At 47.3% G+C, this 26,758-nt stretch overlaps 1 protein-coding gene across 1 annotated transcript in view; it reads right to left on the reverse strand.

The window, feature by feature from the left end:
• Nucleotides 1-2,462: 2,462 nt before the first annotated feature.
• Nucleotides 2,463-26,758, reverse strand: part of FAM155B (family with sequence similarity 155 member B) — a 24,777-nt gene continuing 481 nt past the window's right edge. The window contains exons 2-4 of the mRNA XM_008064997.2: nt 26,207-26,758; nt 3,353-3,524; nt 2,463-2,948 (exon numbers count right to left, since the gene is read on the reverse strand). The exon at nt 26,207-26,758 is cut by the window's right edge and continues 31 nt beyond it. Of these exons, the coding sequence (XP_008063188.1) occupies nt 2,563-2,948; nt 3,353-3,524; nt 26,207-26,758 (1,110 nt within the window). The 3' untranslated portion in view covers nt 2,463-2,562. The remainder of the gene's footprint in view (nt 2,949-3,352; nt 3,525-26,206) is intronic.

A 26,758-nucleotide genomic window follows, 5' to 3' on the forward strand; every position in this document is an offset into this window, starting at 1 on the left:
GGGGGAGCAGATACAAGGTCAGCATCCTCTGACCCCACTGCCTCCCCAAGCCACAGACTGTTTTCTAGAGCAGCAAGCTCAACTTCACAGAACAAAGTCATGGAGGGAGGGTTATCATCAAGTCTTACCATTTATTTCTTTATGGGGTTAAACAAGAGCAGAGAGGCCTCTGCCCCACAATGCAACAAAACAGAAAGCAGCACACATACAGAGACTCTCACTGAAACACAGAGGCAGGATAGGAGGAAGGGCAGAGACAACTGAATCATAGCTGGGTAAGGGAGGAAGGGATGGGGGACTACTAGGAAACCAGCTTGGAGACTCAATCATAGGAATTAGTGCAAGAAAGTCTTACTCATGAAGCACAGTGTAGAAAATGGCATAAGAAAGCTGCCCGGCTCTGCTGCCTGTGATGGAGGGCAGGTCAGCCGGAGAGGTGGTGGAAGATCAGGGTGGTAGGGTGGATGGGGGCAGTCAAATGACTTTGAGGTGAAGTGTGGTGCCCCTTTCCCCTGCCACTGGGCAAGGCCTTGGGCTGGTCTGAGCCAGGGGTCTCCTGGGCACTTGGTGAGGGGGAAGAGAGGATGGGAGTCTCCAAAGGTCCATTCCCTGGGGGGCCATATGGCCCCCTTTACTTCCCCGTCCCTTTTCCCCTCCTGAGGATGCGGGAGTTAGAAGGCAGTACCTAGGATCACTCTGGAGCCCAAGCACCTGCCCCTTCACTTATACAGAAGCATGTCTGGAAAGGAGCCAGCACCTCTTTCCCTCCCCAGATGAAAAGAGCACTCTAGGGATGGGGTATGTGGCCAGGCCCAAAGTGCTGAGGGCCAAACAAGGGTTTGTGTGGGCAGGGCACGGGGGTGGGTGGGGAAGACAGGCTGTGAGAAGTGAGAAAACTGGCAGGGAAGGACTCCCCAAACTCTCATGAGACCAATTTGGAACCCAGCTGAGACCCATGAATGATTCCCCTCTCCACTAGGGAGGCCTCCCATTCATCCTTAAGCCATCGAAGCCTCTCTGTCCTCTTCTTGGTTTCACTCTAATGCGTGCCCACCCCTCCATTTCACTCACTAGCATTGTATCCCAGGACACAGGCTCTTCTGGCACTGAAAGCCCCCTGCCTTGTCCCAGGAATACTGTTCTAGCTCCCTTTCCTGTCAGTTCTTACCCAAACCTCTAGCCTGACTAAATAGGTCGAGTCTCTCAGTCAAGAGATGACAGCATATTATCTTTAGTCAAAGGGTCCTCTTGCCAGTCTCTGGACTTTCTCCAGCAAGGGGCAGGGGTGACTGGAGTGGGCGACCCCACTACAGAGTGAAGAGGAGTCTGGTTGTTCCACAATTGGATAGTAACCCATGGGGTCAGGGATGGAAGCGGGTGAATACTCTTTGGTAGGCTGGGGACGGGGACAGGGTGGGGATGGGGGAGGCTAATCTCTGGAGAGCTCTGGGGCAATGTTACCAGGTTCTCCTTCATGGAGGCCTGGGCTAGGACAAGATGGGGGAGTATGAGGACCCAGGCCAGGCCTGACCCACTTGGGAGTAAGTCCCTCCTCCCCACGGAGATCAGAAATGAAAATGTCTTTGACCTCAAGGCCAAGATCTCCAGGGCAAGAGCGGCCCTTGGAAGTATGTGCACCTTCTGTAAGATATGGCCCTTCAGACAGCAGCAGTCTAACTATGTGCCCTCAGCCTTCTGTTTCAAGGCCCAAAAATGCAGTTCCTGTGCTCTTTCCCTAGAAAGCTCTGTATGTAACTCTCTTTGATTTAGGGAGCAGTACTTGAGTCTGTCTCAACACTAATTGCCTATCTCCCCAAAGCCAGGTGGCAGTAGCCCATTCAGCCATCTATCCAAGCCCTCTGTCCACACCTCTTCCCTCTTCTCCTCCTTCCCCATGTATGCTTTCTTTTGCCACTCATTCTGTAGCCCATTCCTACCCCTCATTGCCTAGGGTGGTGGGGTACAGCTTAATTGGGGCCCTGACCTAGCTGCAACTGTGCTCACCTCGTCTCCCAGCCTGGTGCTTCACCTGTGATGGCCCTGGGCGAGGCAAGGTGCACTGAAGTGGCAGGAGGGCCATTGCACTGTCTGCCGTCGCCTGTAGTAATATGGGCAGGAAGGAATTAAGGATCTTGGCAACAAAAGGAATGCGGGGGGGGGAAAGAGCTTCTTCCCACTGTGCCCCCCAACATTCCCTGTAGGGCTGAGGCTGGGTGAGCAGCCTCCTTCCCTGGAGTCAGGGCTCTTGGCAGGGGTGGACATTTCTAGCCCCCACTTCCCCTCTTTTTTTTGCTAAGCCCCATAGATGGGGGCTTGGGAGGGGGCACTTGCTGCTCCTGCCTTTTTCTCCTGGATGAGTTTTGCTGTTCTCTGGGGCCCTCTGGCTATTCTGTTGGAGCTGCTTTTGGGGTAGGGGTAGGTTGGGGGGGATGTGTAGTCCCCCATTTCCCCCTGCACCCCACCTGGTCCTATGTCTCCCATGGGAGGAGCCCCCTCCCCCCACCTGGGGGGGGCTGGAGCTGATGTCAGTGTGTGGTGGAGGTCTGTCCTCCCTCCCTGCTGTCACTCTTCCCGTGTCAGGCCCTCCTCTAGGGCAGGCAGTGTCTCCAGCCCCAGTCCTCCACCACCCTGGTTGCTGGAGAAGGACACCACGGTATGGAGGAGCATGAGAACAAGGACACAGAGCCGGATCCTGCTGGGGCTGAGGTGGGAGCCCCCAGAGACCGGCAGCAGGGAGGGCTTGTTGCTGACACGGCCTGGGGGGTCATGGCGGGGGTGATAGTGGTGGTACTGTTGGTGGTAGTGGTGGAAATAGGAGTGGTGAAATTGCTGGTGGTGGGTTTTGGGGGCCTCAGACTCCTTGAACTTCTTCTTCTCCGACTCACAGGAGACCCACTGCACGTCACAGCACTTGGTTTCCGGCCGCTTTGGTGAAGTATCCAGCAACCCTGCCAATGGATAAGGAAGGTGTGGTGGGGTGCTCAGGGGACTGACGGCTATGCCTTACCTAGAGAGGAGGTGCTCAAAGCTGGGACTGCTCAGGACTATCCAAGACTCCTTTCCCCGTGGCCCTCAGCACTTTCCCTTTCTGAGCCCTTCTCTCCTGAGGACCCCAGCCAGTTTCTCTGGGATGACTCTGGCTGGGCATGTTCTGGATATACATGAGCACTCTGGTCCTTTTTCTTATTCCACTTGGCCCTATCCCAACCTGGGGAACTCCCTGCCCACTCCTCCAGCCACTGGCCTTCTTCTAACCTGATTCCCCTGTTGTTTTCCCTGCTCCCACTCCCCTGACCTGGTGCCTGCCCTGGGCCCCCAGCCTCCTCCCTCTTCCCCAGTGCCCTGCCTTTACCTGTACAGATAAAGCCAGGGAGCCCTCCGTACACCATTTCCTCATTGTCGGGGAGTATAAAGGGACACCGGGTCTGCACCTCCAGGCAGTATTGCTTGCAGGGCACCCAGCGCTGGCATTCCTGCTGGGTCACGCTGAAGTATTCTGAGCACAGCCAGGCCTTGTAGACAGCCTGTGGGGAGAGGAAAGAGCATCAGCCCACGTGCCAGCCCCTTCCCACCTCGGAGGAGAGGGATGGGAGGGCATACTTGTGGTCTCTCAAGGGGGCCTCACCAAACTAACCCCAGGATCCAGGGGGTAGAGAGAAAAAAGGGCTGGGGTCAAGGTCACTATACACTACCCTAAGATCTCCCATTACAGCCAGGACTCCCAAGTCCCCCAGTGTGCAGTCATTCAAAACTCAGAATCTGTGTGCTGGTAAAAGTCACAAAAGTACTCCTATGTCAGAGCTGGAAGGAGCCTTACCAATCACCCCTTCCAATCCTATCATTTTTATACTTGGTCCAAAGAGATGTCCTGACTTTTCTGATGTTACCTATATATAATAAGGCAAACTTCAGTTCCATTCAATTCAGCAAACATTTTTTTTGGTTGGTGGTGTTGGGTTTCTAAGCTCAAGAAAAAGATGGAAAGAATAATCCTTGTTCTACTTCATTAGGGTGTTGTATAGATCAAATAATATGGCACATATAAGAATATTTTGTAAACTTTAAAGTGCAGTATAAAGATGAGTAGTTATTTTTAATAAAAACAGTAATCTGCCTTACCAGGTACCACATGCGTCTTTGAGCTCTATTTAATCCATGCTCTGTCCTACTGGCTTCAGCTCTGGTATGAAGCAGACATTATGGGCATGGCTATGTTTCATGTGGAATCTTTGCTTTGTAGTTTCTCTTTACAGGTATACTTCCTGTCCCTCATCTAGCCCACCTCACCAGGTACTGGGGTCCTAGCTAAGAAAGGGGCCCTTCTCCATACTCTTTGGTTGTCATCAAGCCCAGGGTTTCTTAACAGTGATACTACTAACATTTTGGGTCAGATAATTGTTGTGGGGGCTGACTTGTACACTGTAGGATATTGAGCAGCATCCCTGGCCTCTAACCACTAGATGCTAGTAGAATTCTCTCTCCTCACCCATTATGACAACCAAAAAATGTCTCCAGCCATTGTCAGATGCCCCCTGGGAGGCAAAATCATCTCCAGTTGAGAACCACTGATCTAGTACCTTGCTACTCAAAGTGTGAGCCTGGACTAGCAGCATCAACATCACCCAGAAACCTGTAAGAAATGCAGACTCTCAGGCTCTACCCTCAATCTGCCAAGTCAGCATCTGCATTTGAACAGGATGCCCAGATGACTCTCATGCATGGAGTTAGAGCCTTGCCTACATCCAGCCCTGGTATCCTCAGGGGTGCCTTCTCGGTTCACAGTTGCTCCTCACAGCAATGGTTTTCAGATTCAGTGTGCCTTGAAATCCCCTGGGGCATTTGCTAAATATGCAGATACCTTCCTCCTTTCAGCTTCCAAAGAACTGAGGTGGGCTCAGGAATCTGCATTTCTGAACCAGGCTCCAGGTCATTCTGCTGGAGAAGGCCCTTTAACCACACTCTGAGTAATATGTTCTTAGAAGCATTCTGCACGGTTTCTTATACTTAAACATTTTTACTACAAATAACTCCACTGTGAACATGGACTTTGGCAATGCATTCTTGCACTGGTCTTTTCCAAAGCAGGGGCATGGTAGTGGATGGTGGGGTGGGTTATAGTGCAAATGAACCCCCACCCCCAGGAGAAACAAAGCATTGCTTGGGACATTGGTGTTTCACAGGCATCTCCAATTTAATATGCTTTAAATGTTTAAATGTAGTTATTATTTTTTAAATCCCATATCTGCTGTCACCCTCGAGTCTTGACCATTTCAGTAAGTGCCACAAAACCTAGATGTCAGCATTCATTTCTCTTTCTCTGCACCCCCACATCTAATCCATCAGCAAGGTATGTCAGTTCTAGCTCCACATCCACACCTCTGCAGGCCATCATTTCTCACCTGGATGACAGTCTCCCATCTGGCTTCCCCACCTGCATTCTTGCCCTTTCCAATCCACTGTCCACACAGGAGTAAGAGTGATCTTGGAGTGCAATCAAATCATGCTACTCCCTTGCTTCAAACCCTTCCATGCATGTAGAATAAAACTCAAACTTCTGACCATGAACTTCAAGCCCTTGCAAAACTTTGCTCCCGTCTCTCTCTCCAACCTCATTTTCTATCTCTCCCTTCAGGCTCATCATGCTCCACAAACAGAGGTTTTATTCTTTTCCTTGAATATGCCTTAGCTCTTCTCACCTCAGGGCCTTGGCACATGCTGTTTTCTTGGTCTGGAATGCTTATCCCCCTACTTTTAGCATAACTGGGTCCATCTCATCTTTCAGGTCTCAATTTAAATATCATCTCCTCAGAGAGGGTCTCTCTGAACATTCTCAGTAGAGGATGCTGCCCTTATTATTCTCACTTTTCCTTAATTGTTTCTTCATCACAAGTATTACTGTGTCTGTACCCTTGTTTTGTTTCTCTGTCAATCTCACTAAAGTGTGAGCTGCATGTGAGCTGACACAGGTTTATTAACCACTGTATATTCAGCACAACATACATAAACATATCTGATGATTAAATAAACAGGATATGTAAATGAGGACATGTCCCTACTCTCATGGAAATTCCAGTTTCATGGGTAGACACAGCTAACTTGAATCTATGGCATATGATCTATATACTACAGGAGAGGTCAAAACATAAATCACTAGAGGGAAGCAAGTGAGGAGTCAGAAATATTTCAGTGAGGGAAAAGCAGTTATGCTTGGACTCAAAGTAGGATTTTAGATGGGATGGGTAGAGATGAGGCAAAAAGGCATTCCAGGATGAGGCAAAAACTTAAGCAAAGGCATGGAGGCAAGCAAATGTATGGTGTGCTAAGAGAACAGAGAACGGTTTTGCATGAATGGAATGGAAAGGGTACCAGTCTCCTGTTGGTGGACATTTAAGTTATTCCCAAGATTTCACTATTATAAACAATGCTTCAGTGAATAAATTTGCATACACATCTCTTGCACCCTTGTGTTTAATTGTATTTATATAAATTCTCAAATATGAAATTACTAGGCTAACGGGTGTGTGCAAAGGAACAAAAAGGGAGTAAAAGGAAGGAAAATAAACAGGTGAAAATAGGAGGCAGGGTAAGAGGAAGCTCGATGAGTAAAGAGGACAGGAAAAGAGGGGCTTGCAGGGTACAAGAGTGGGAGTTGGGATAAGGGGTGAAAGAAAGGAAGTGTATAGGAAAGAGAGAGTAAGAAAGAGTGGAAGCCGGGCTCGGTGGCTCAGCCTGTAATCCCGCGCCTTTGGGAGGCTGAGGTGAGTGGATTGCCTGAGCCCGCAGGTTCGAGACCCACCTGGGCAGCGAGACCTCATCTCTACAATAAACCCAAAATCAGCTGGGCATGGTAGCGCATGCCTGTAATTCCGGCTACTTGGAAGGCTGAGGCAGAAGGATCACTGGAGCCCAGCAGGTTGAGGCTGCGGTGGCCGGGAGCGGCCACTGCACTCCAGTCTGGGTGACAGAGTGAGACTCCAACTCAAAAAAAAAAGAAAGAAAGAAAGAGTGGAGGTGGAAGATAAGGAATGGTGGGAATAGTGGGGGTAGGTAAAAATGGTGTTAGGGAGAAAGAGCCCAGGAATAAGAGGTGGAGGGTGTACGGGAGGTGAAGGGGTAAGAGAGTGGGGTGAGGTGAAAGAAGACAAAGGATAAACAAGAGTAGGGACATAAGAGAGGGTAAGATGGGGGTAAGAGAGGCTGTTAAGAGGAAGGAGTAAGAAAGACAGGCAAGAGTGAAGGGGGTTGATAAGAAGGAATGAGGGTAGATGAGAAGGATGGGAGTATAAGAAAGCAGGGGTAAGAAAGAGAGGTAAGAGAGCACAAAGAGGATAGGAAAACGAAACAGAGGTAATGCAGAAAAGAACATGAAATCACAAGAGCCAAGGGTCCCAGTACCTCAGAGACCCTGCTCCACCTTTTGGGCCTCAGAGGGCTAAGATGAGTCTCTGTTCACAGCTTCTGCCCCAATCTCTGCAGCCTGGACCCAGAGTCTACCTCATCCCAAAATGTATACAACTGCCCCCCATCCCACATCCATCAGTGGGGTTCAGAGGCCCCTGTGGGATTCTTCCTAGGCTCTTCCAATTCACTGTACCTGCTTCTAGGTAAGAAGGCCCCCGTGGAGTTCCTGCCCTCCTCCCAGGCAACTGCAAGTAGCCCAGTAACAGGCTATGGTGGCTGGGCTCTCCCCTCATCTGCTCCCAGAGGGAGGGAGACAGGCAGAAGAGGTGGGGGAGGGGAGAGGGGTGGTCTGACAGTGGGAGTGTGGACTTTCTCCTTAATTAGACGACCACCCCCCCTTAGTCCCCACACCCCCAGCCAGAGTCACTATGGCAACAAATGGGTGAGCAGATTGCTTGGGGAGGACACCAGGCCTGTGGGTGGCAAGGCAGGAACAGGCAAGGAGCTAATGAGGGGAATGGAGGAAAGAAGAGGGACATGGGGCTCAGAGGTAACCCAATTCCTTGGCCAGCTGAGGCCATTGCTGGCTCTTATGCTTCAGAGGTGGCCTGGGGTCCTTCTCAGGTGAAAGGTGTGGCCCTACGTGCTACTGCCTGGGCAACCAGCCTGCCTTAGACTCTGCAGCCTGGTTCCTTAGATGAGCCTAGGAAGCTTGCCCTGCCTCATCGGTATTAGGACTGAGTCAGAGGAAGTGGGTTGTTTGGGCAGTCACAGGTGCCTGGGCACTCATCTATAAGGATAGGGGAGGCTTAGGAGAAGGTGTGGGGCTTGCTGAAGACGGGGCATGCAGGTAAAAGGAAGAAATGTTTCAGAACCTGTGGAGATCTTTTGCTCTCCAGTTTCTTACGTTTGGCTGCCTAGAATCCCTCAGAAAGCTTTTAAAAGATACTCCTGCCTGACTCACATCCTACCCCAAACCAACTAAGTCAGAATCCTTGTGGGTGGAGCCTGCACATCTATAGTTTTTCAAAACACCTCAGGCAATTTTAGTATGCGGTCAGGATTGAGAACCATCAGTTTAATCCTACTTCATCATTTTACAGACGGGAAAACTGAGGCCCAGAAAGGGGGGAAGGACTCATCTACAGCCACATAAAATAATGGCAGAGGAAGGAACTTGAAACCTGGTTTCAACCCCAGGGTTCTTCCTACTGAACAATTCTACTAGCAACTGTGAATTCAAAACTCAGAGGACAAGACACAAGGGTGTGGGTAGGGGAAGAGAGCTGAGAAGAACCAGGCCTCCTTTGGGGTGTTAGGCTCTTCAAACTCCATCCCTAGCAGAAAAGTCTTCCCAGTCACACCCTGTCCTCTGAGCTTAACCATCCTGGACCCTTGAGGTGGCAGCAGGTGATGGGTAGGGTGGGAAACCTTGACCTGGCAGTGCCCTCCTATCCCCACCTCAGTTGGGCCACCGCTGGGCTCAATCAAGTTCTGGCTGCTATAGCCCAGTTGCTATGGGAACCGGGATGAGAAGGAAGCGGGGAGTAACCAGAGGGAACACCAATTAACCCCAAAAGGAAGCTGGGAAAGCTGTCCCACTGGCCTCCCAGCTGGGCTTCCAAGCATTCCTGAAATGGGAGGGGCAAGATGAAGGGGATCCCCACCCCCTCCTGGGCTCAGCAGTTACCAGTTTAGGGAGGAGGAGTGGAAGGAACTGGAGATCCTCAACCTCCAGCTCCTGGCTTGCAGCTTTGGCCAGGGCATTCTCATCCCTATTCTTCCTAGAAAGAACGTACTCACACCTCAAAGCCTAGACTCAGGGGCAGAGGATTTAGAAAGAGGAGGCGGAGGCCTCTCTGAGCTTCTTGGTTTCAGAGCTGGAAAGCCTTCTATGGGAGGAGAGCTCCAGTTCTTGCCAACCAGGAAGTAATCAGTTTCCTTCCTAAATTCTAACTTGCTTCCCTCCCTAGGGCCTGTTTCCCCATCCAAATTCTCCCTATAGTCCTTTTCAGGGCTGCTTGTCTTCTTAATGTACCCCTGGGACTCTTGGTCAGGAACTGCAGCTGCAGAGTTTGCGGAGGCAAAGCAGCAATCAATGTGAGCTGGGCTTGGGGATGAAACCCACTGTCCACAAACACCACAGTATACCTCACACCCAGATTTTACCCATGGATAAACTGAGGCTCAAAGAAGGGGGATGACCTAGCCAAGTCAGAGGAATGCAAGAAACCAACTACAAGCCAGGGTGACAAGGGAGGCACCTTGACTGCTAACCTGATGCCTCCCTGCACTGCATTCAACAGCACACATAGAATTTTGTGAGAGACCCACTTAGGCAGGGTCTGAAAGAGCCAAGTACTCCTCGTTCCGACTCTGGGCTTTCAAAAAGATGGATCAGAACATGGTAAGATCAAAGTCAGTCTTCCACCCAGAAGAAGGAGATCATGGACATAACTCTGGGGACAGTAGTAGTTCACTGGGATTGGCAGACTCAGACTGGGATTAGAGGTATTACAGGGCAAATCTCGGTGGATGATAGTGCTTTACTTAAGTGGCTATAAAAATAAGCAACAGCTGTCCCGCTTCTCAGATTGAGCAGCCATGAGTCAAAGTGGCCTAACCCGATTGAAGGAAAGGTGAGGGAGATGGCTGGAGAAGTGGGTGAGAATCTAGAACTAGCACAGTTCCAGAGGGCCCTTGCACCTCCAAGCCTCTTAGGCCATCTGCTCCAAGGCTGGGTAGACCTGGCCTGGATGGGGTAGCCTAGTGGAGAAGCAGTGTTCCTAATGCAAGGGCAGCTATGAAGGGGCCTAGATGATTCATGTCAATCAGGTGAGCAAGGAAGGCAGGTTCATGACTGCTCCAGAATGGAAGGGACCATGAGAGCCATCCTTCCACCACCCTACCTGCTGAGGGAATTTCTACTCCAACATCACTGCCAAGTGCTATCCAGCTTCTGTTTGTAAACCTTTTCACAGGGAGCTCACTCTCTCCTGGGGCAGCCCATATCTTCAGAAAATTAACAATTAAATAACTCCCTTATTTTGAGATGAAATAATGCCTTCCTGTGGCTTCACTCATGGCTCTTACTAGCGCTTCTAGCGCCATACAGAACAGTCGCCTTCCTGTCCCCTGTGCCGGCCCAGCAGGTATTTGTAGACTTGTGTGAATCTGGTCTTCTCATTTATTTGTTCACGTGAACACTTCCTGAACATCTTCTGAGTGCCTGACACTGTGCAGGAAGCTACAGATAATAGAGATGAGTAAGACAAGACTCCTGCCTTCAAGGAGCAGGGGAGACAGCTATGTAAATCAATCATTTTAAGTCACTGTGATAAGTAGAACAGAAGGTCCTCAATTTATGGTGGTTCAACTTACAATTTCACAATGGTGTGAAAGCAATATGCATTCAGTGGAAACCATACTTTGAGTACCAATACAACCATTTTGTTTTTCACTTTCAGTATAGTATTCAATAAATTATATGAGTTATCCAACACTATATTATAAAATAAGCTTGTGTTAGATGGTTTTGCCCAACTCTAGGCTAATATAAGTGGTCTGAACACATTTAAAGTAAGCTAGGCTAAGCTAGGATGTTTGGTAAGTTAGGTGTAGTCAATCATTTTCAACCTAGGATATTTTCAACTCAGAATGGGTTTATCATCCCATTGTAAGTCAAGGAGCATCAGTATCTACTTGGTGCAGTGACAGCATAAAGGAGGGCAGTGATCAACTGTGTTTTGAAGGCTGAATGAAGGACAGGGAAACATCTCCATGTGGGAGAGGCTTGAGTTAGGGCTTAGAAAAAAATGAGTTGAAGTTTTACTAGGTGAAATATGGAGGGAATAAATGCACTTCAAGAAAAGAAATCAGCAAGCATAAAGGCCTAGAGGTGTGAAATAGTGCCGGGTTCAGACACTGTAGTTCAGCCTAGTTAGAGGACACAAAAGGTGACATGTTGAGAGATGAGGCTGCAAAGAATGTTATGCTATGCTCTGAAAGCTGAGGAGGGGATGGGCTTCATCCTATAGGGTTTTTAATAACTGTTTATTTAAATATTGCTTACAATACTTTTGTGACTAATTTCAGACTTCTGTCTGAAAGTGTGGGCATAAAGACTGGAGTCAGGGAGACCAGTTAGAAGATTATTGCAACAATCTGAGAGATGATGAGGGCTTCAACTAAGACAGTAGTGGTAGAATTAAGAAATGGGGAGGAGGAGGTAGATGTGAGAAGAGATGTTAAAAACGTGGAATCAACAGGATTCCTTAAAGACATGAGAAATTAGGGAGAAGGAGGGATCCAGGATGACTGTTAGGCTTCTGGCTTGGGTAGCTGGATGAACAGTAGTTTCATTTATTAAGAAAGGAAAAACAGAAGTAGATTTGAGAGCAAAGAAGATGAATTCAGAGCCGGACTCGGTGGCTCAGCCTGTAATCCCGTGCCTTTGGGAGGCTGAGGTGAGTGGATTGCCCAAGCCCGTGGGTTCGAGACCCGCCTGGGCAGCGAGATCTCATCGCTACAATAAATCAAAAAATCAGCCGGGCGTGGTAGCGCATGCCTGTAATTCCGGCTACTTGGAAGGCTGAGGCGGAAGGATCGCTGGGAGCCCAGCAGGCGAGGATGCGGTGGCCAGGAGTGGCCACTACACCCCAGTCTGGGCGACCGAGTGAGACTCCAACTCAAAAAAAAAAAAAAAAAAGAAGATGAATTCAGTTTTTGATCATGTTGACTTTGAGGTATATGTGGGTCAGCTAGGTGGAAATGACAATGAGGCAGTTAGACACAACAGTCTGAGCTCAGAAGGAGGGTCAGGGGAAAGGTTTGGGAGTTATCAGGGGTTAAGGGGTTGGCCATTAGAAACATAATAGTACTACACGTTCCCACACTCTCTGAAGTTAGGCATGACTACATGACTTACTTTGGCAAATGAATGTGAGTTGAAGTGACATGGATCACTTCTAGGGAGAAACTTTTAGAGATAATGGAGGATTTGCCACATTCTCTTCCCTCGGATGCTGACTGTGGAAGCAGTGTGGAGATGGATCCTCTACTACCCTTGGTATTTTGGTGACTATCATGAGCAGCTTTTCTCTGCTAATCTTTTTTTGCATCATGAGTAAGAGATAACCGTTTATTGAGTTAAACTTCAGCTATGTGAGGATGTCTGTTATGAGAGCATAACCTAGCTCACCCTGACCAATACAGCAATAGTGGAAGCTTAGAAAGTAGACAGTATTACCTAGGGAGAGTGGATAGAGAGAGAAAGGGATCAACAATGGATCCCTAGAAAACACTAACATTTAAGAGGCAGGTGGAGGAAGGAAATCAGATGAAGGTGGAGGGGAAACAGAAAACAGTGACACTCTGCAAATTAAGGGAGGAAAGAATTTCAAAGAATAGGGAGTGGCCAGTGAATAAGAATTTAGATGAAAGCACACTGGTTTGGGGAATTAGGAGGCAGTCTCATTATGGTGAGAGCCGTTTCAGTGAAGCAGTGGGGACAGAAACCAGACTGTAATACATTGAAAAGAGAATGTGAGGGAAGAATTGGAGATAGCTAGGAGTAGACTACTCTTTCAAGAAGCCAAACATAACCAGTTATTTTCAACTATTTCAAGAGATGTGGTTTCCGGTCCTCTCTTCTATTCTGATTGTTAACATTCAGATAAGTCCCTGTTTTTTGGCATCCTTTGAGACTGAACACAATCCCCAGATAGGTTTATCAACACAAAGTGAAATAGAGGCATCAGTTCTTCTGTTCTAAAAACTGTTTATGTTAATGCAGCCTAACATCACATTTGCTGTTTGGGGGACTGTATCATATTCTGGTAACTTATCAGAGAAGAAGAAGAGACCTGCTTGGAGTGTGGGACCAAAGGGACAGCCTACATCAAAGTCCTAAGACAGAGCCCAAGCCTTTTGGTGGGATATACGTAAAAATTAAACACCAATGAGACTTCAGATTCTCTGAGGACAGGGATTGTATATTATTCATCTGTGCACTGCACTCAGGGTCTCACATGGAACTGAGTATGCAAGCAGAAGAGTTATACATATGGAGGTACTTGCCAAGTACTTGAAAACCAAACCTCTAGCAACTAACCCAGATTGGAGAAAGGTAGAGAGCTCTAAGAAAAAAAGTGAGGCAACCCCTTCGGGTCCCCTTCCACTGTAGAAGGTTTCCTGTCCTCTCAATAAATCCTGCTTTCAAAAGAAAAAAAGTGAAAATAATGGATTATGCATGTGTTTACACAGGATTTTTGTAGCTCTAATGAAGAAATTGGAAATGCATTAGCAAATGTTATAGAAAACTAAGTAAACAGAAAAAAAGAGGCAGTTATTAACTCCAGAAAAGCAAGATAGTTAAGGAAGGAAATATAATCACAATATTATATATGACTCAGCTGTGAACAATATTTATAATCCCAATAAAGTAAACATGAAATATTGTTAAAACCTGAAATTGTGATTTGCCATTAATGGGAGTGTTAGTGGAAGGGAATTATGTGTACATGTATGGTGCTGCTGGTAGTAAAAGAGCCAAATCCTCCTCTAATTAAAATTAAAACTTCAATAGATATATAAACAGAAAAATCAAGAAATAGCATATTGACATGCCATTTAGAAATGTTGAAGTAAATATAAAAAAAAACAGCTAAGAGAGTTGGAAGTATTTAACTTTGAAGCGTGAGGCTCAAAGGTGGAGCAGAGGGCTACTGTTTTAATAAGCACTGAGATCTATATATATCATTTAAAAGACTATATAGATACATATATAATTTGAAAGATGTACAAGTTACAAGGACACATATATGAGATATATATACACAGGTGTATATATTGATATGTGTGAATATCTATCTATATGTGTGTGTATGTATACAGAGAGAGATATTTAAAACAGAAAAATGGAGAAATAGCAATATTAACATACCATTTATAAATGTGAAGGTAAATATTAGAAAAAACAGGCAAGAGAGTCTCAAGTGTTTAACTCTGAAGAGTGAGGGTCAGATAGGGGTGTGTGTGTGTATGCATACACATATACATGCATACATATGTGTATATTTGTGGCTTGTACATGCCTTTAAAATTATAAACATATAGTACTTTAAAAAATGAGTTTCAAGTAAAAACATAAACTGATTAGCAGCATGAACCTCAAAACAACAAAACAAAATACCCAAGTCTTGATCTGACCAACTTTGCCAGACTCAGCCCACACTGCTCTGCTCCAGAGCTCCAGGCCCTGTACTGCTCTGCCTTGCGTCATCTACTCTATCACCACTACCTGGACCATAGTCTTGGGCCAGGTAAGCTTCACAGGCCAAGAGAGCTAATGAGTAGATCCCATAACCAGAGAGAACTAAGATGAGAAGAGGGGAGCTTTGGGAGCTTCTGAGCAAAATGGCCGGGCAGGTCACCACAGGAATGGTGCCCGTATGACAATGACAACTATAGCTCCCTTTGAGCTGCACACACTTCCTCTTCCCAGGTACACTTGTTTGCCACACACAGTTAGACCTGGGTAGAGACCCAGGGAACAATCTCCAACCTTCTGCAGGGATCACCACGAAGCCAGCTCCCTGCCCCTGCCTTACCTCCTTCTCCAAATGCTGTGCCTTGCTAGGTAGATAAAAGACTGAGGAGAACAGAGATTTGGTCAAAGATGACTGTCAACTGTGCTTAGTCTTTGGTAATAAGGTAAACCAAGGACTTTGGAATCCTTCCACCTTCCTCTCTGCCTCTTTCCTCCTCCATCTTAGCATCTCTTTGTGCCCTCACTCACTAGAATCTCTCCAATTGCCTTCTGGTTTCTCATCCTTCACCCCCACCCCACCAACTTCGCTTCCTGCTCCCAAATTATCTTCCCCTACTCCTAAGTAGCCCACCCCAGTGCTATCAATCTCAATCGGGTATTAAGCAGTCATTTGGATTAAAACATCTAATTAAAGTGACAATAATAATAGCTACCATTTATTAAGTGCTTACTATATGCTGGGCTCTGTTCTAATCACCTGATCCTGACATTTATTTGCTCATTGAATCTTCACAGTTATCCCCTGAGGTAGAGACAGATCTTTACAGATGAGGACAGGGAAGACTAAAGAGTTTAACTAACTTGCTCATGGCCCACAGCCAATAATAATAATAATAATAATAATAATGGGGCCTAGCATTTCTTGAGCATCTTCCATCTCACAGGCACTGTGCACTTATGAGATTAGCATGCTTTATGTCATTTAAGCCTCATAATTACCCTATTTCTTAGTTCCAAAGGTGAGAAAAGTGAGGTTCCAATAGAGACTGAAGAATGTATTCAAGGTCTCAACAACTATTCGATAGAGAAGATGGATTTCAAACTGGAATTTGAAGCCAGGTTTACCTGGACTTCAGTGCCTAAGCTCTTACACACCATACTGCGGTTGGGATGGAGGTCTCTTCAATTCAAGACCATCATTGAAGCTATTGACTCAAACAAATCTCTTTTTGATGGAATTTCAGGTCAAGTTGGGGTGAGATTTCTGGGTCTAAATGTGGGGGGTATAATTTTCTAAATTCAGTCTACCAATCTATTCCCCATATAAGTAAAGTTTTCTTTGTAAAAGGATTTGGGGGGGGGAGGACATTTGGATACTAGGGCCTATAAATGATCATTTCCTTTCCCCTGTCAAACCCTATCAAAGCACTCCTTTCCCCCTTTTTCTTACACACACACACACACACACACACACACACACACACACACACACACACACACACACACTGGGAGATGGAGGTATTGAAAAGAGGCAAACATTGCTTTGCTTCTTCCACAGCCACCAGCTTCCAACCCAGAGCCTAAAGCTACTATTCCTGCTCCAATCTTTGGCAAATGGTAAAGGGAGGGCAGCTGTCTCCAGAAGAAAGGTTTTCTTGCCTTAGGACATGAGCTCTCTTGTTCCAGGTCCTATCTTCTGGAGACTTCTGGAATAGCCTTTCCCTGAAGACCCCAATGCCAGAACCCATTCCTTGAGAAAAGTGTTGGGGCAGCTATGCCCTCCACATAATTTCTCCTTCTCCCCAGCTTATTCCATAAATGCTCTTCATCAAGAAGCCTCTGCTCCAGTCAAATGGGGAGTTAGTTAGAACTGGGTTCAGATTCTGAATCTCCCACTAACTGGCTGTGTGAACTTGAGCAAGTTACCTGTAAGGAAGCAGGGCCTTGGTCACTAATTTTCTAGTGACTGTAAGAAAGGCACTTTCCCTCTCTGGGCTTCAGTTTGGATCCAAGAAGATGTCCCTAGGGAGCAAGCATGTACAGTGGGAAGGCAGGGTCCAACATTTTTAAACTCAAACAGTCCTGCAGTTCATACCCCAGGTCTGCTCTTATCAGTTATAAAATCTCAAGCAAGTTACTTGACTTTCCTGATCCACACTTTCCTCGTCTGCAAAATGGAGATAATAAAAGAACCTATCCTTACTTTTCTGTAAATGATGTTTGTAAAGCAAGTAGCACAAAGCTTTACCAATAGCATAATTATACTAGCACAGATTGGGTGGTATCATTGTCTGCTGCCATTCAAATCTCTGGATTTGACCTGGATTCAAATCCCATTTCCAACTCTTACTACCTTGAGCTAGTCATTTAACCTTTCTGAGCCTGTCTTCTCCTCTGTAAAATGGGGATAACATATATATATATATATATATATATATATATATGCACATCACAAGGTAGGTGTAAGGATTAAATAAGGTAAAGGACATAAAGTGCCTAGCATAGTTCCCTTCTTTTCCATCCCCTCCTTTCAGTTCTAAGATGCAAATAACAAAATAAAAAAAAATCTGCCACAAATGTGATTGAACAAAAGGTTAATATCATTAATACAAATAAAAGAGTACATAAAAATAAATTAGAAAAACATAAAACATGAAAAGACAATTCACAAAACAGGCAACACAAACGACCTATAAACAAGAAAAAACAAATGTCTAACCTAAGGAATGCAAATAAAAAGTCAATGCTGTACCATTTTTTAACTACCAGATTAGTAAAGCTTTAAAGACATGATAGCCAATATTGGAAAAGAGTACTAAATTAGTCTCCAACTTTTGACAAGTGTATAAACTAGAATAATCTAGTAACTTGAAAGGAAGATGGTAATGTATGTAAAGAGCTTTAAAAAAAGTTAATACTCTGATTCTGTAAGCCTAGTTACAAAACTTCATCCTGAAGAATTAATGTCTATGCTCCCATTTGTATGCAAAACAAAGGAACAAAAAGTCATTTTGTGTGTAAATGTTTATGTAAGCCTAGAAAGAGTGGTGAAAAAACATACTCCAAATTGTTAACATCAGTGACCTCAGTGCAGTGGGACTGAGAGGGAAAGGGATAGCAGGGTTATTAATGTTTTCTTTATAAACCTCTGTATTGTTAGATTTGGTACAACAAGCGTGTATTATTTTGTGATTTTAAAAACTCAGTAGAGAAATAAGAAAAAATGACAGAGATAACATTTATTAGTAAAAAAAAACTGTAGCTCTGACACAGATTTATGAACAAATATATTCATAATAGTAAAAAATTGGAAGTAACAATATCAATAAGGAACTAGTGAAATAAATTGCATTACATTTATGTGATAGCATATTGTACACTCATCAAAATGTTTATGAATATTTAATTACATGGGAAGATACTCAATGTAACAATGAGTTAAAAAGAGCAGGATAGAACACCGTATGATTTCAACTATATAAAAATACATATAGCCACATCCAATAGGATGGCTATTATCAAAAACATCCCAGAAAATAACAAGTATTGGCAAGGATGTAGAGAAATTGGAACTCTTGTGCATTGCTTGTATGTATGTAAAATGGTACAGAATATATCATGTAAAATGTAATATAATGTAAAATGGTACAGCCACTGTGGAAAACAAGGCAGTTCCTCAAAAAGTTAAACATGGAATTACCATTTGATCTAGAAATTTCACTCCTAGGTATAAACTCAAAAGAACTGAAAGCAGGGGCTCAAACAAATACTTGTACACCAATTTCATAGCAGCATTATTCACAATAGCCAAAAGGTGGAAACAGCCCAAAAGTCCAACAACAAATGAATAAACAAAATGTGGCATAGATATACAATGGAATATTACTCAACCATACAAAGGAATGAAGTACTGAAGTACACTACAACACAGATGAACCTTCAACACATCATGCTAAGTGAAATAAGCCAGACACGAAGGACAAATAGTGTATGTCTCCATTTGTATGAGGTACTTAGTCAAGTTCACAGAGACAGAAAGTAGAATAGTGGTTATCAGGGGCTGGAGAGAAGGAGGAATGGGGAGTTACTCTTTAATTGGTGTAACATTTCTGTTTGAGAGAAGATGAAAACTCAAAGATCTTTTTTAAATAACTGGAAAAAAGGCTATTATTAAAACATTCTGAGTCAATAATAATCCTGAAGGATTAACTTGGTTGGAAGTTTTAATGAATTCACCTTTCACAGATCAGCCAGGTAGCCATGCTGTCTGCTTAAAACTAAATAAGACAGGGAACACTGGTAACCCCCGCCACCACCACCACCACCACCACATATCCCTTTCCTGGCAGAACTTGGTGGGTTGGCACTTCCTTCAATCCCCAGGAGAAGACTAGGTGTCCAAGGTCAGGGTCTCACCAAAACCCTAGCAGAACTGGGTGTCCAAAGCCGAGGCCAGGCCTCAGCAAGTCCTGGGGTGACAAAGTCACACAGCATTTGTTTCCCTTCCAGTTCTATCAGCATGTGCTAGGATGTGGAGAAACTGTACACACTGAATGAAGTGTGGAGTATGTGGAGGTCAGGAAGCTCAGGCCTGTATTAGGCCTGCCTGAGGTTACTTCTCCACTTCTGCCCTGGTTGATCCCTCCAGCAGTTCGAGGCTGAGAACAGAGAACACCTTCTGTCCAGGCAAAAGGATCCCAGGTCTTCCACATCCTTTGCATAGCCTGAATAAAAAGGAGGAAGAAAACACCTCCCTTCATCATGCCCATCCTCTTGTCCTTATCCCAGGAGTGATTATCAATCAATGGGTCTCGAGGATAAGAGACTGGGATACTGAACAAAAAAGATGTTGGGGGATCCTTACTTTGGATATGGGTCACTCCAAAGGTCCCCTAAGCTGCCAATAGGCTCTGCTGGGCCTCCCCTCCAGTCAACTCAGATTCCCACCCTCACCTCTCAGTAGCCAGCTGGGCACTGCATCTGACAGCTGGAAGAGATTATTAGCATTTTCTTTATACATCTGTGCACTGGGGAAAAAAACAGACAGACCTGGGCCCAGCCCTCCCACTTTTTAGCTATGTGGCCCCTTACTGAGTCTCAGTTGTTTCATTTGTAAAATGGAGTTCATGATAGTGCCTGCTTGCTAGGATGATTGTCAGAATTAAATGAGTTCATGAGCATATATAAAGCTCTTGGCATCTCCTAAGCCTCAAAAGCTTTGCAATTTTCTTCTTTCTTTTCCCCTTCTTAGTCCTTTCTTCTTGGGCCTCATCTTCTGGCCCAGAGACTTGTGGCTCAGGTTCCAGCTCCTTTCTCCAGAATGCATTTGAGCAGGAGCTTCGGCCCTGGCACTCCGTTACTAACTCCTTCCCTCCCAGGGCCTGCTGCAGCCTGCCTAGTGTCCTTGTTCTCCCCTCTAAGCATCTACCTGGCTTTTCTGAACCTCCTCTTAAGCCCAGGTAGAAAAGGCTGGTCCAACACCCCTGGCCTCTTGCACACACTCTGGTCTGTATGCCTGTAACCACAGGAATGCAAACATACCCATTCCCTAGAGACATACCAGGCCAGGACTAGAGAATGATGCTTCTGGGACCCAGATTTGTCCAGAATCCCAGAAGATGAGGCCACCCTTAGCTTTCAGCTAACATTGGCAGCTGGAATCCACAAGTGGCTGAGAAGTGAGCAGGGAAGGGCAGGTTTGATGCTGAATCTGCATAAGCACACAACAGGTAAACAGCCTCAGAGGGTGGAAGCACAAAAGAACTGCCCTGAGGGAGAAGTTTACTAGGGCAAACTTCAACCCCTGAGTCTGAGGTATCAGCTTACAACTCTACCCACATGCAGAAGAGCAGGTGTACCCTTTCCCCAAGGTACTGACGTCTGTGGAGGGGACCACCAGGCACCCACATGGCTTAGAAGCATCCTCTTATGCTTGTGATGTGTTCAGAGATCCTTGAACTTCCTTTGATCTCAGTTCCACTGTCTTCCCTCTCCTCATCCCCAGCTCCACTGTGTTCAGCAGACTCTTCCAGCTAGACCATGATATTGGGTGGGAGGTTGCTGGGCTCCCTTCCTCCACCTAACTTCCCCCACCCCCACCTTCAGGAGATATCAGTGTATCCTTCCTGGAGGTTACCGTTGCTATGGTGACTATAGTAGTCAGGCACCAGCCTGTAGGAAGGATGGGAAGACTGTAGGAAGGATGGGAAGTAGCCATGAAGAAGACTGGGGAATGTGTGTCAGTGTGATATGAGTCTGTGTGTGTCTCTGTGTGCATGCATGCACATGGGCACATGTCTACCTTGAGTGGGGAGGGGATATGAGAGGAAGGAAAAAGAAAGCAGAGAGGGAGAAGGGGAAGGAGAGAAAAAGGGGGTAGGAAAAGAGAGGACCAGAAGATGAAAGGGCCAGAAGGGATGGGGAGAAGGGAAGTGAAGTGTGAGTGGGATGTAAGGGATGTGTGGGGTAAGGGAGTATGGAGGTCTGAAGATGGTGTGGAATCTGGGGTAAAGGTTTGGAGGGGTGTGAGGTGGGAGATGGGAGTTGGGGGAGTGGAATGGGAGGGGTCAACTGTTAGAGAAGAACAGAGTGGGGAGTGGATTAAAGGGTCAGGGTGGCAGAGGGTAGAGGTAACTGTTGGGAGGAGCAGGGGTTGGAAGAATGCAGATATAGGGATAGGGTTAGAGAGTGAGGTGTGGGTGTGGTTTGAGAAGAGTCTCTGGTGATAAGTAGACATTTCTAATCATTGTAAGGTAATTGGTTGTAGGGTCATTGGTATGTGGATGGGGGTATTGGGTGTGGGCTAAATGTGGAAGGAACATAGGAGTGGGGGTGAGGACAGATCAGGATGGGGATGAGAGGTCCGGAAAGGTGTGGGCAGCATGAAGCCACTTTTCCATTCCCAGGCTTAACTCACTGTGTCCTTATCCCAGCTATAGAATTCCCAGTTCCTAATTCTTCCCATAACATTCCTTGGTGATGAGAAGATGAGCTTCTGTGGATTTGGAGGCCCCTCCTTTCAGGGCAGACTTTGCTACAATTCCCAGGAGACTGCTTATTGACTGCTTCCCCCCTTTCCACTCCCAAACAGGGACCAGGACACCCTTTCTGGCCCAAGAGCCATGGGTCAGGGAGGCTGCCTGTGGGGCACTGCTCCCTGCCTGCCAGCCTGAATGACAACAGGGACCACTGGTCAACTCAAGTCTCCTGCCCTTTGTCCAGTGCCCTTAGCTCCCTGCTCTCAGCACCCCTCATACCCGGCATTAGCCCAAGAGCTCTACTTGGCAGAAAAACTGTGGCAGGTGGGAGGAGAGAGGAAGCCAATGAGGCATAAACAGCTGCCAGCCAGAGTGAAGGAAGAGCAGGGGCTCAGTGGGTATGGGCAGAAGGCAAGGCACTAGCTCTGGCAGCCCACCCACCCCCTCTCCTTGTATGGGTGCTAAGCCCAACCTCCTTCCCCAGTCCTTCCCATTCAATGCTGCTGTTCAGGGAGTAGGCTCTGCTCATAGGCCTAAACTCTGGGTTGAAATAGACCACAGGGGTCACCTGATTGAACTTCCTCCATAATCTGGTATTAGAGTCATCTCCACAGCATTTCCCCCATGGGTCTGCCTGGGTCAGGCCAGACATTTCCTGGGAACAGGGGCTCACTTCCTCCTAAGGCAGTCTGTTCCTTCTTTGGAAGGAAAAATCTCAACTAAGCAACTTTGATGTGCCAGGCCTAGGAACCGCACAGACGTCTCATTAACAATAACCTCACAAAGTTGTTATGAAGAATTAGCCCTATTTGACAGATGAGAACAATGAAGTTTTAAGAGTTGAACTCCTAGCTCAAAGTCACAGGTAATAAATAAAGGAGCTAGGTTTGAACCTAGGACTTCCTAACTGCAAATTCCCTCTGGGGCTAAGCCATACATGCTTCTTCTTTTGTACCATAATTGCCCTTTTGAGGTGTGAAGTCAGAGACTACATCCTCCCAAGTATCCTCTTCTCCAGGTGAAACAGCTCCTTCAACTCTCTTCAGAAGAACTTGGGTTCCAACCTCCTTCTCAGCCCAGTCAGTATGAGACCCAGAACCAAGCATACAGTCTACCAGGTGGGTTTGAGCCAGTCCAGAATAGAGCAGAACTATTGCATCCTTCCCTGGCATTAAATTTTATTAATGCAACCCTATGGCGGGTAATAGAGCTAAGCACTGTCCCTCCCTTGGGCCTCTACCCTCTCTTGTACCAAGAGCTATTAGAGACAGGCCAGGGTTTTATTTCCATCTCTATCTCCCCTCAGAATCTGAATATTCTGAATTGAGAGCAGGAAGGAAGCGGAGGTGGAAAAAGAGGCAATCAGAACCAGTCAGGATCATGGCAGAATTGGGAGGATGGAGAACCATGGAGGAGTGAGGTGGTTGTCCAGTAACCAAAGGCAGGGCCAAGAGAGCCAGGGGGGAGTAGGACTTGGGGGTGGCACAGGGACATAAGAGAGGGGTAAGCCATGGCTCACGAGTTGGGAGAGGCCAGGGTGGGGATGGGCATCAGCCTGCCTAAGCTAACATTGCCTTGCTGTACGAGAGGAAGTCAGTCGCACGTTAAGGAAATGTTGCAGCTGGTACTAAATTGGGAGGTGTCACAGGCAGCAGTGAGGACAGGTATGATTCGTGGGGCCATGTGTGGCCTGAAACAAGGGCAGACATTGCAAAGGCAGAGAACAGGGTTTCTGGGTCCATCCAGGAAAGATCTAACTGAGGCAGGACAGGGGGTCACCCAGCCCTGGAACAGAGGCCCTGGGCTTGGTTTCCAGAAGCAGAGTAAGCCTCCTCATCCTGGCCTGGGGCTATGGGCTCTCCATTCAGGAGAAGCTCTGAGGGTAGGGCATCATCTCCCAGGGATCCTATTTGGGGTGGGACCTGGACAGGAGAGCTTGGAGCCCAGGAACAGGCTGAGGGATAGGCAAAGAAGGCCTCCCAGGGAGGTAAGATGAGGGGCTGAGGAGACAGGGGCCTGCAGGAAGGAGGAGAACAGGGCTATCTTTTCCCTTAGTGCCCAAAATACAGCTGGATTTGAAAGCTTGGTTAATCCAGGCCTCAGTTGAGGGAGGGAGCACTGGAAGAAGGGTGGGAAAGACAGGAAGAGAGCTGTGGAGCTGGCACTGCCCTTCTGCCAGCACAGTAGGCTGCAAGAGAGCAGGAGGAGTTCACTTGTTCATTGGAGAGAGACAAGGAGACAAAGGAGAGGAAGGAGGGCCATCAGGAACTTGATGGGAGGCCTTGGCAAAAGCTTGAGCTTAGCACCAATACACATGGTTGGAGTTCAGCACTCCTGCATATTAGCTGATTGACCTTAGGGCAAACTGCTTGATCGCCTGCACCTCAGCTTCTTCATCTGTAAAATGGGGGTGATAGTACTAGTATTACCAACCTCCCTGAGGTCATAACATACTCAAGAGGGGTTGAAAACTCTGAGCATTACATCAATGTCAGATGTTATATCCTTATTACGAAATACTATCAGCTATCTCTTCCCATTTAAATCTCACAAAAGACCTAGAATGTGGGCAGAGCAAGGATTATTATCCTGTTATACAAATTAGGAAATGAAAGCTTAGGGAAGTGAAATGACTTGTCCAAGGTCACACCACTAACAAGTTGTAGAGGTGATAAGTCCTCCTGAATCGGAGAGATCAAATGTCTTGCTCCTACATCAAACTGCTTGGTGAAAGCAATCAACATGCGAGATTTAGTGCAGGACCAGACAGAACTTGGAGCCAACTATAACATAGTTTTTTCCATAGGAGAAAACCCTATGGAAAAGTAGTGGTGTGGCTCTCATTCATACTGATGATTGAGAAAAATAAAAAAACAAAACAATAGTCAGGGTCAAGGGTTGAAGGGAGGGCCACAAATGACAAACATCCTTTATTCCATTTGTTCATAGACCATGTCCCTCTACTACCACCAAGTGTATGTGTATGTGGCTGACATCAAGGGTATATGTCTCTATCTCTATATGACAAAATGTGTCCTTTTTAATTTGACAGTACTTCTGCCTGAGTGTCTCTGATACCATGGGGGAGATGTGTGTGTATGTGTGTGTTGGGGGAGAGAGTGACAGTGTCTGCTTCTATGACACTGTGGGTATGATGACCTCTCTATATCTCTGTGTCACTTTGCCCAGGGTGATGGTGGTGGTGTATGACAGTGTGTGTGTGTGTCTGTCTGTACTCCTTTAAGAAGTGGAATATCTCATTTGGTAGTGTGAGTGAGGCAGTGAGTCAGCTGAGGCTGAGGGAGGCGGGAGGGAGACTGCTAGGTTACGAGAACAGGAAAAAGGAGGAGAAAGTGAAGTCAGGAACAAGGGGCAACGTACCCCCCTCCTCCCTAATCCTCTGCCCCAAATCCCTACAAAACCCAATAAAAGCATAGAAGGCTTGCGGAAGTCCACAGGGGTCATGCTGAATAGAAAGGGGTACCTTCTGACCCTCCCCAAAGGCTTGACGGGAGATGAGCTAGGCTAGGAGGCAACTGTCTCCCTGTCTATCTCTTGGCCCCAGACTTGCGGATGTGTGAGGCCACCATCTCACCTGGTCTCCTTGTCATTTGACCCTTTGACCTTGCTATTCTCTTTCCTCCCAAAGGCAGGCCACCTGGCCAAGCTTGGCAAGCAGGGCAGTAGCATCAGGTCCCAAAGGTTTGCAGCCCTCACCCACCTACTGTCCAGAACAACCCTGCTGAGGGTCAAGAAGTTTCCCAACACTCAGCTCTTCCCTAGGCAGGCCCATTCTGCAGCTGCCTTGACTCTCCTCTGGATACCTGGCCCCAGTGGCCAGAAAGCCAGCTTTCCCACCACTGCCATCCTGGGGCACGGGGAAGGCACTGGGAGTTTTTTAATGCACCAACCTTCAGTGGCCCTCCCACAAGCCGCTGTGCCCTGTCCCGGCTCCTTTCTTTGTCAGGGGAGCGGAGCCTGCAGATTCCCTCTTTGAGGGAAGACAGGCATCACTGGGCTCACCTGCCTCAGCTCTGGCCAGCCACCTCGGGTCACATAAGGTCAACAGTGTGGTGAGCCCCACCACTAGAAGTGCCTCTCCTCTCACCCACTGGCAGGAGCCAAAGGGTGAGGGTTGGGTTGCCAAATATTCTTTATTCTTCCTCTCACCTTTGGCCTTCCTCCTGCATGAGCGAGTCTCAGGACTTTCAATTTCAGTCCAGGAAAGGGGGGGGCACGGCTGACTGAGGATGGAGACTAGGGGAGCAAAATCCTTCCTGCCACCCGGGGCCCCATGGCCCCTCCCTCCTCATGCGGGGGCGGAGCGCCAGAAAACCCCAGCCCTAAGGTGCCCAAACCTGGAATTAATAGAAGTTGGCCAGGTGGTTACCTGACCTGAATCCCTGAGGCCTCTTCTCTAGGAAGAGTCCCAGGGTGACACTGGTAATGCTGCACAGGAAACCGAGGGAGTGGTGAGGTGGATAAAGAAAGAGGCCTTATTTTTTTCACTGCTGCTGCTGCCCAGGCAGCCGTTGCAACCGCGGACGCCAGTCCCTACCGTACAGCCTTTCGTGCAGGACCGGATTGAGTACTCTTCTGCCTGTAAGTATTTATGCAGCACGAGGTCGAACTCGTCATATTTTTCCTGAGCATGTCGGTCCAGCCGCTGGTACGCCTTGATACAGTTGCTACACGCCTCCCAGGCCCCGGAGCCCGGACTGGCCACCACGGCCAGCAGGTCCCCCAGCAGGGTGTCCAGGCTGCAGTCCAGGCTATCGGGGCTGTCCATGCCCAGCAGTAAGTCCCAGACCGTGTAGGTGTCGCAAAAGGAGAGAGTGAAGTTCCGAAAGTGGCCTTTGAGCAAGTTTTTTTTGGCGGAGGGGAACTCGGCCGGGGCACGGAAAGGGGAGTCATGAGGCCGCAGAGGGGGGGCCGGGGTAGTCGGTTCAAAAAGTCTCTGCAAAGATTGCAATTTGGTGCAAGCTGCGTCCAGCCCCGTGGGCTCTGGGATGCCGCCGCAGACCGGCCCGGGGCCGGTGGCGGGGGCGGCTTTGGTCAGGTTGCTGTATCGCGGGCCGCAGGTGCCCGGGGGCGCGCTGGGTTCGCCGGG

Source organism: Carlito syrichta, unplaced genomic scaffold (assembly GCF_000164805.1).
Source record: "Carlito syrichta isolate Samal-C Ts95f unplaced genomic scaffold, Tarsius_syrichta-2.0.1 Scaffold308124, whole genome shotgun sequence".
NCBI classification, from domain to species: Eukaryota; Metazoa; Chordata; class Mammalia; order Primates; family Tarsiidae; genus Carlito; species Carlito syrichta.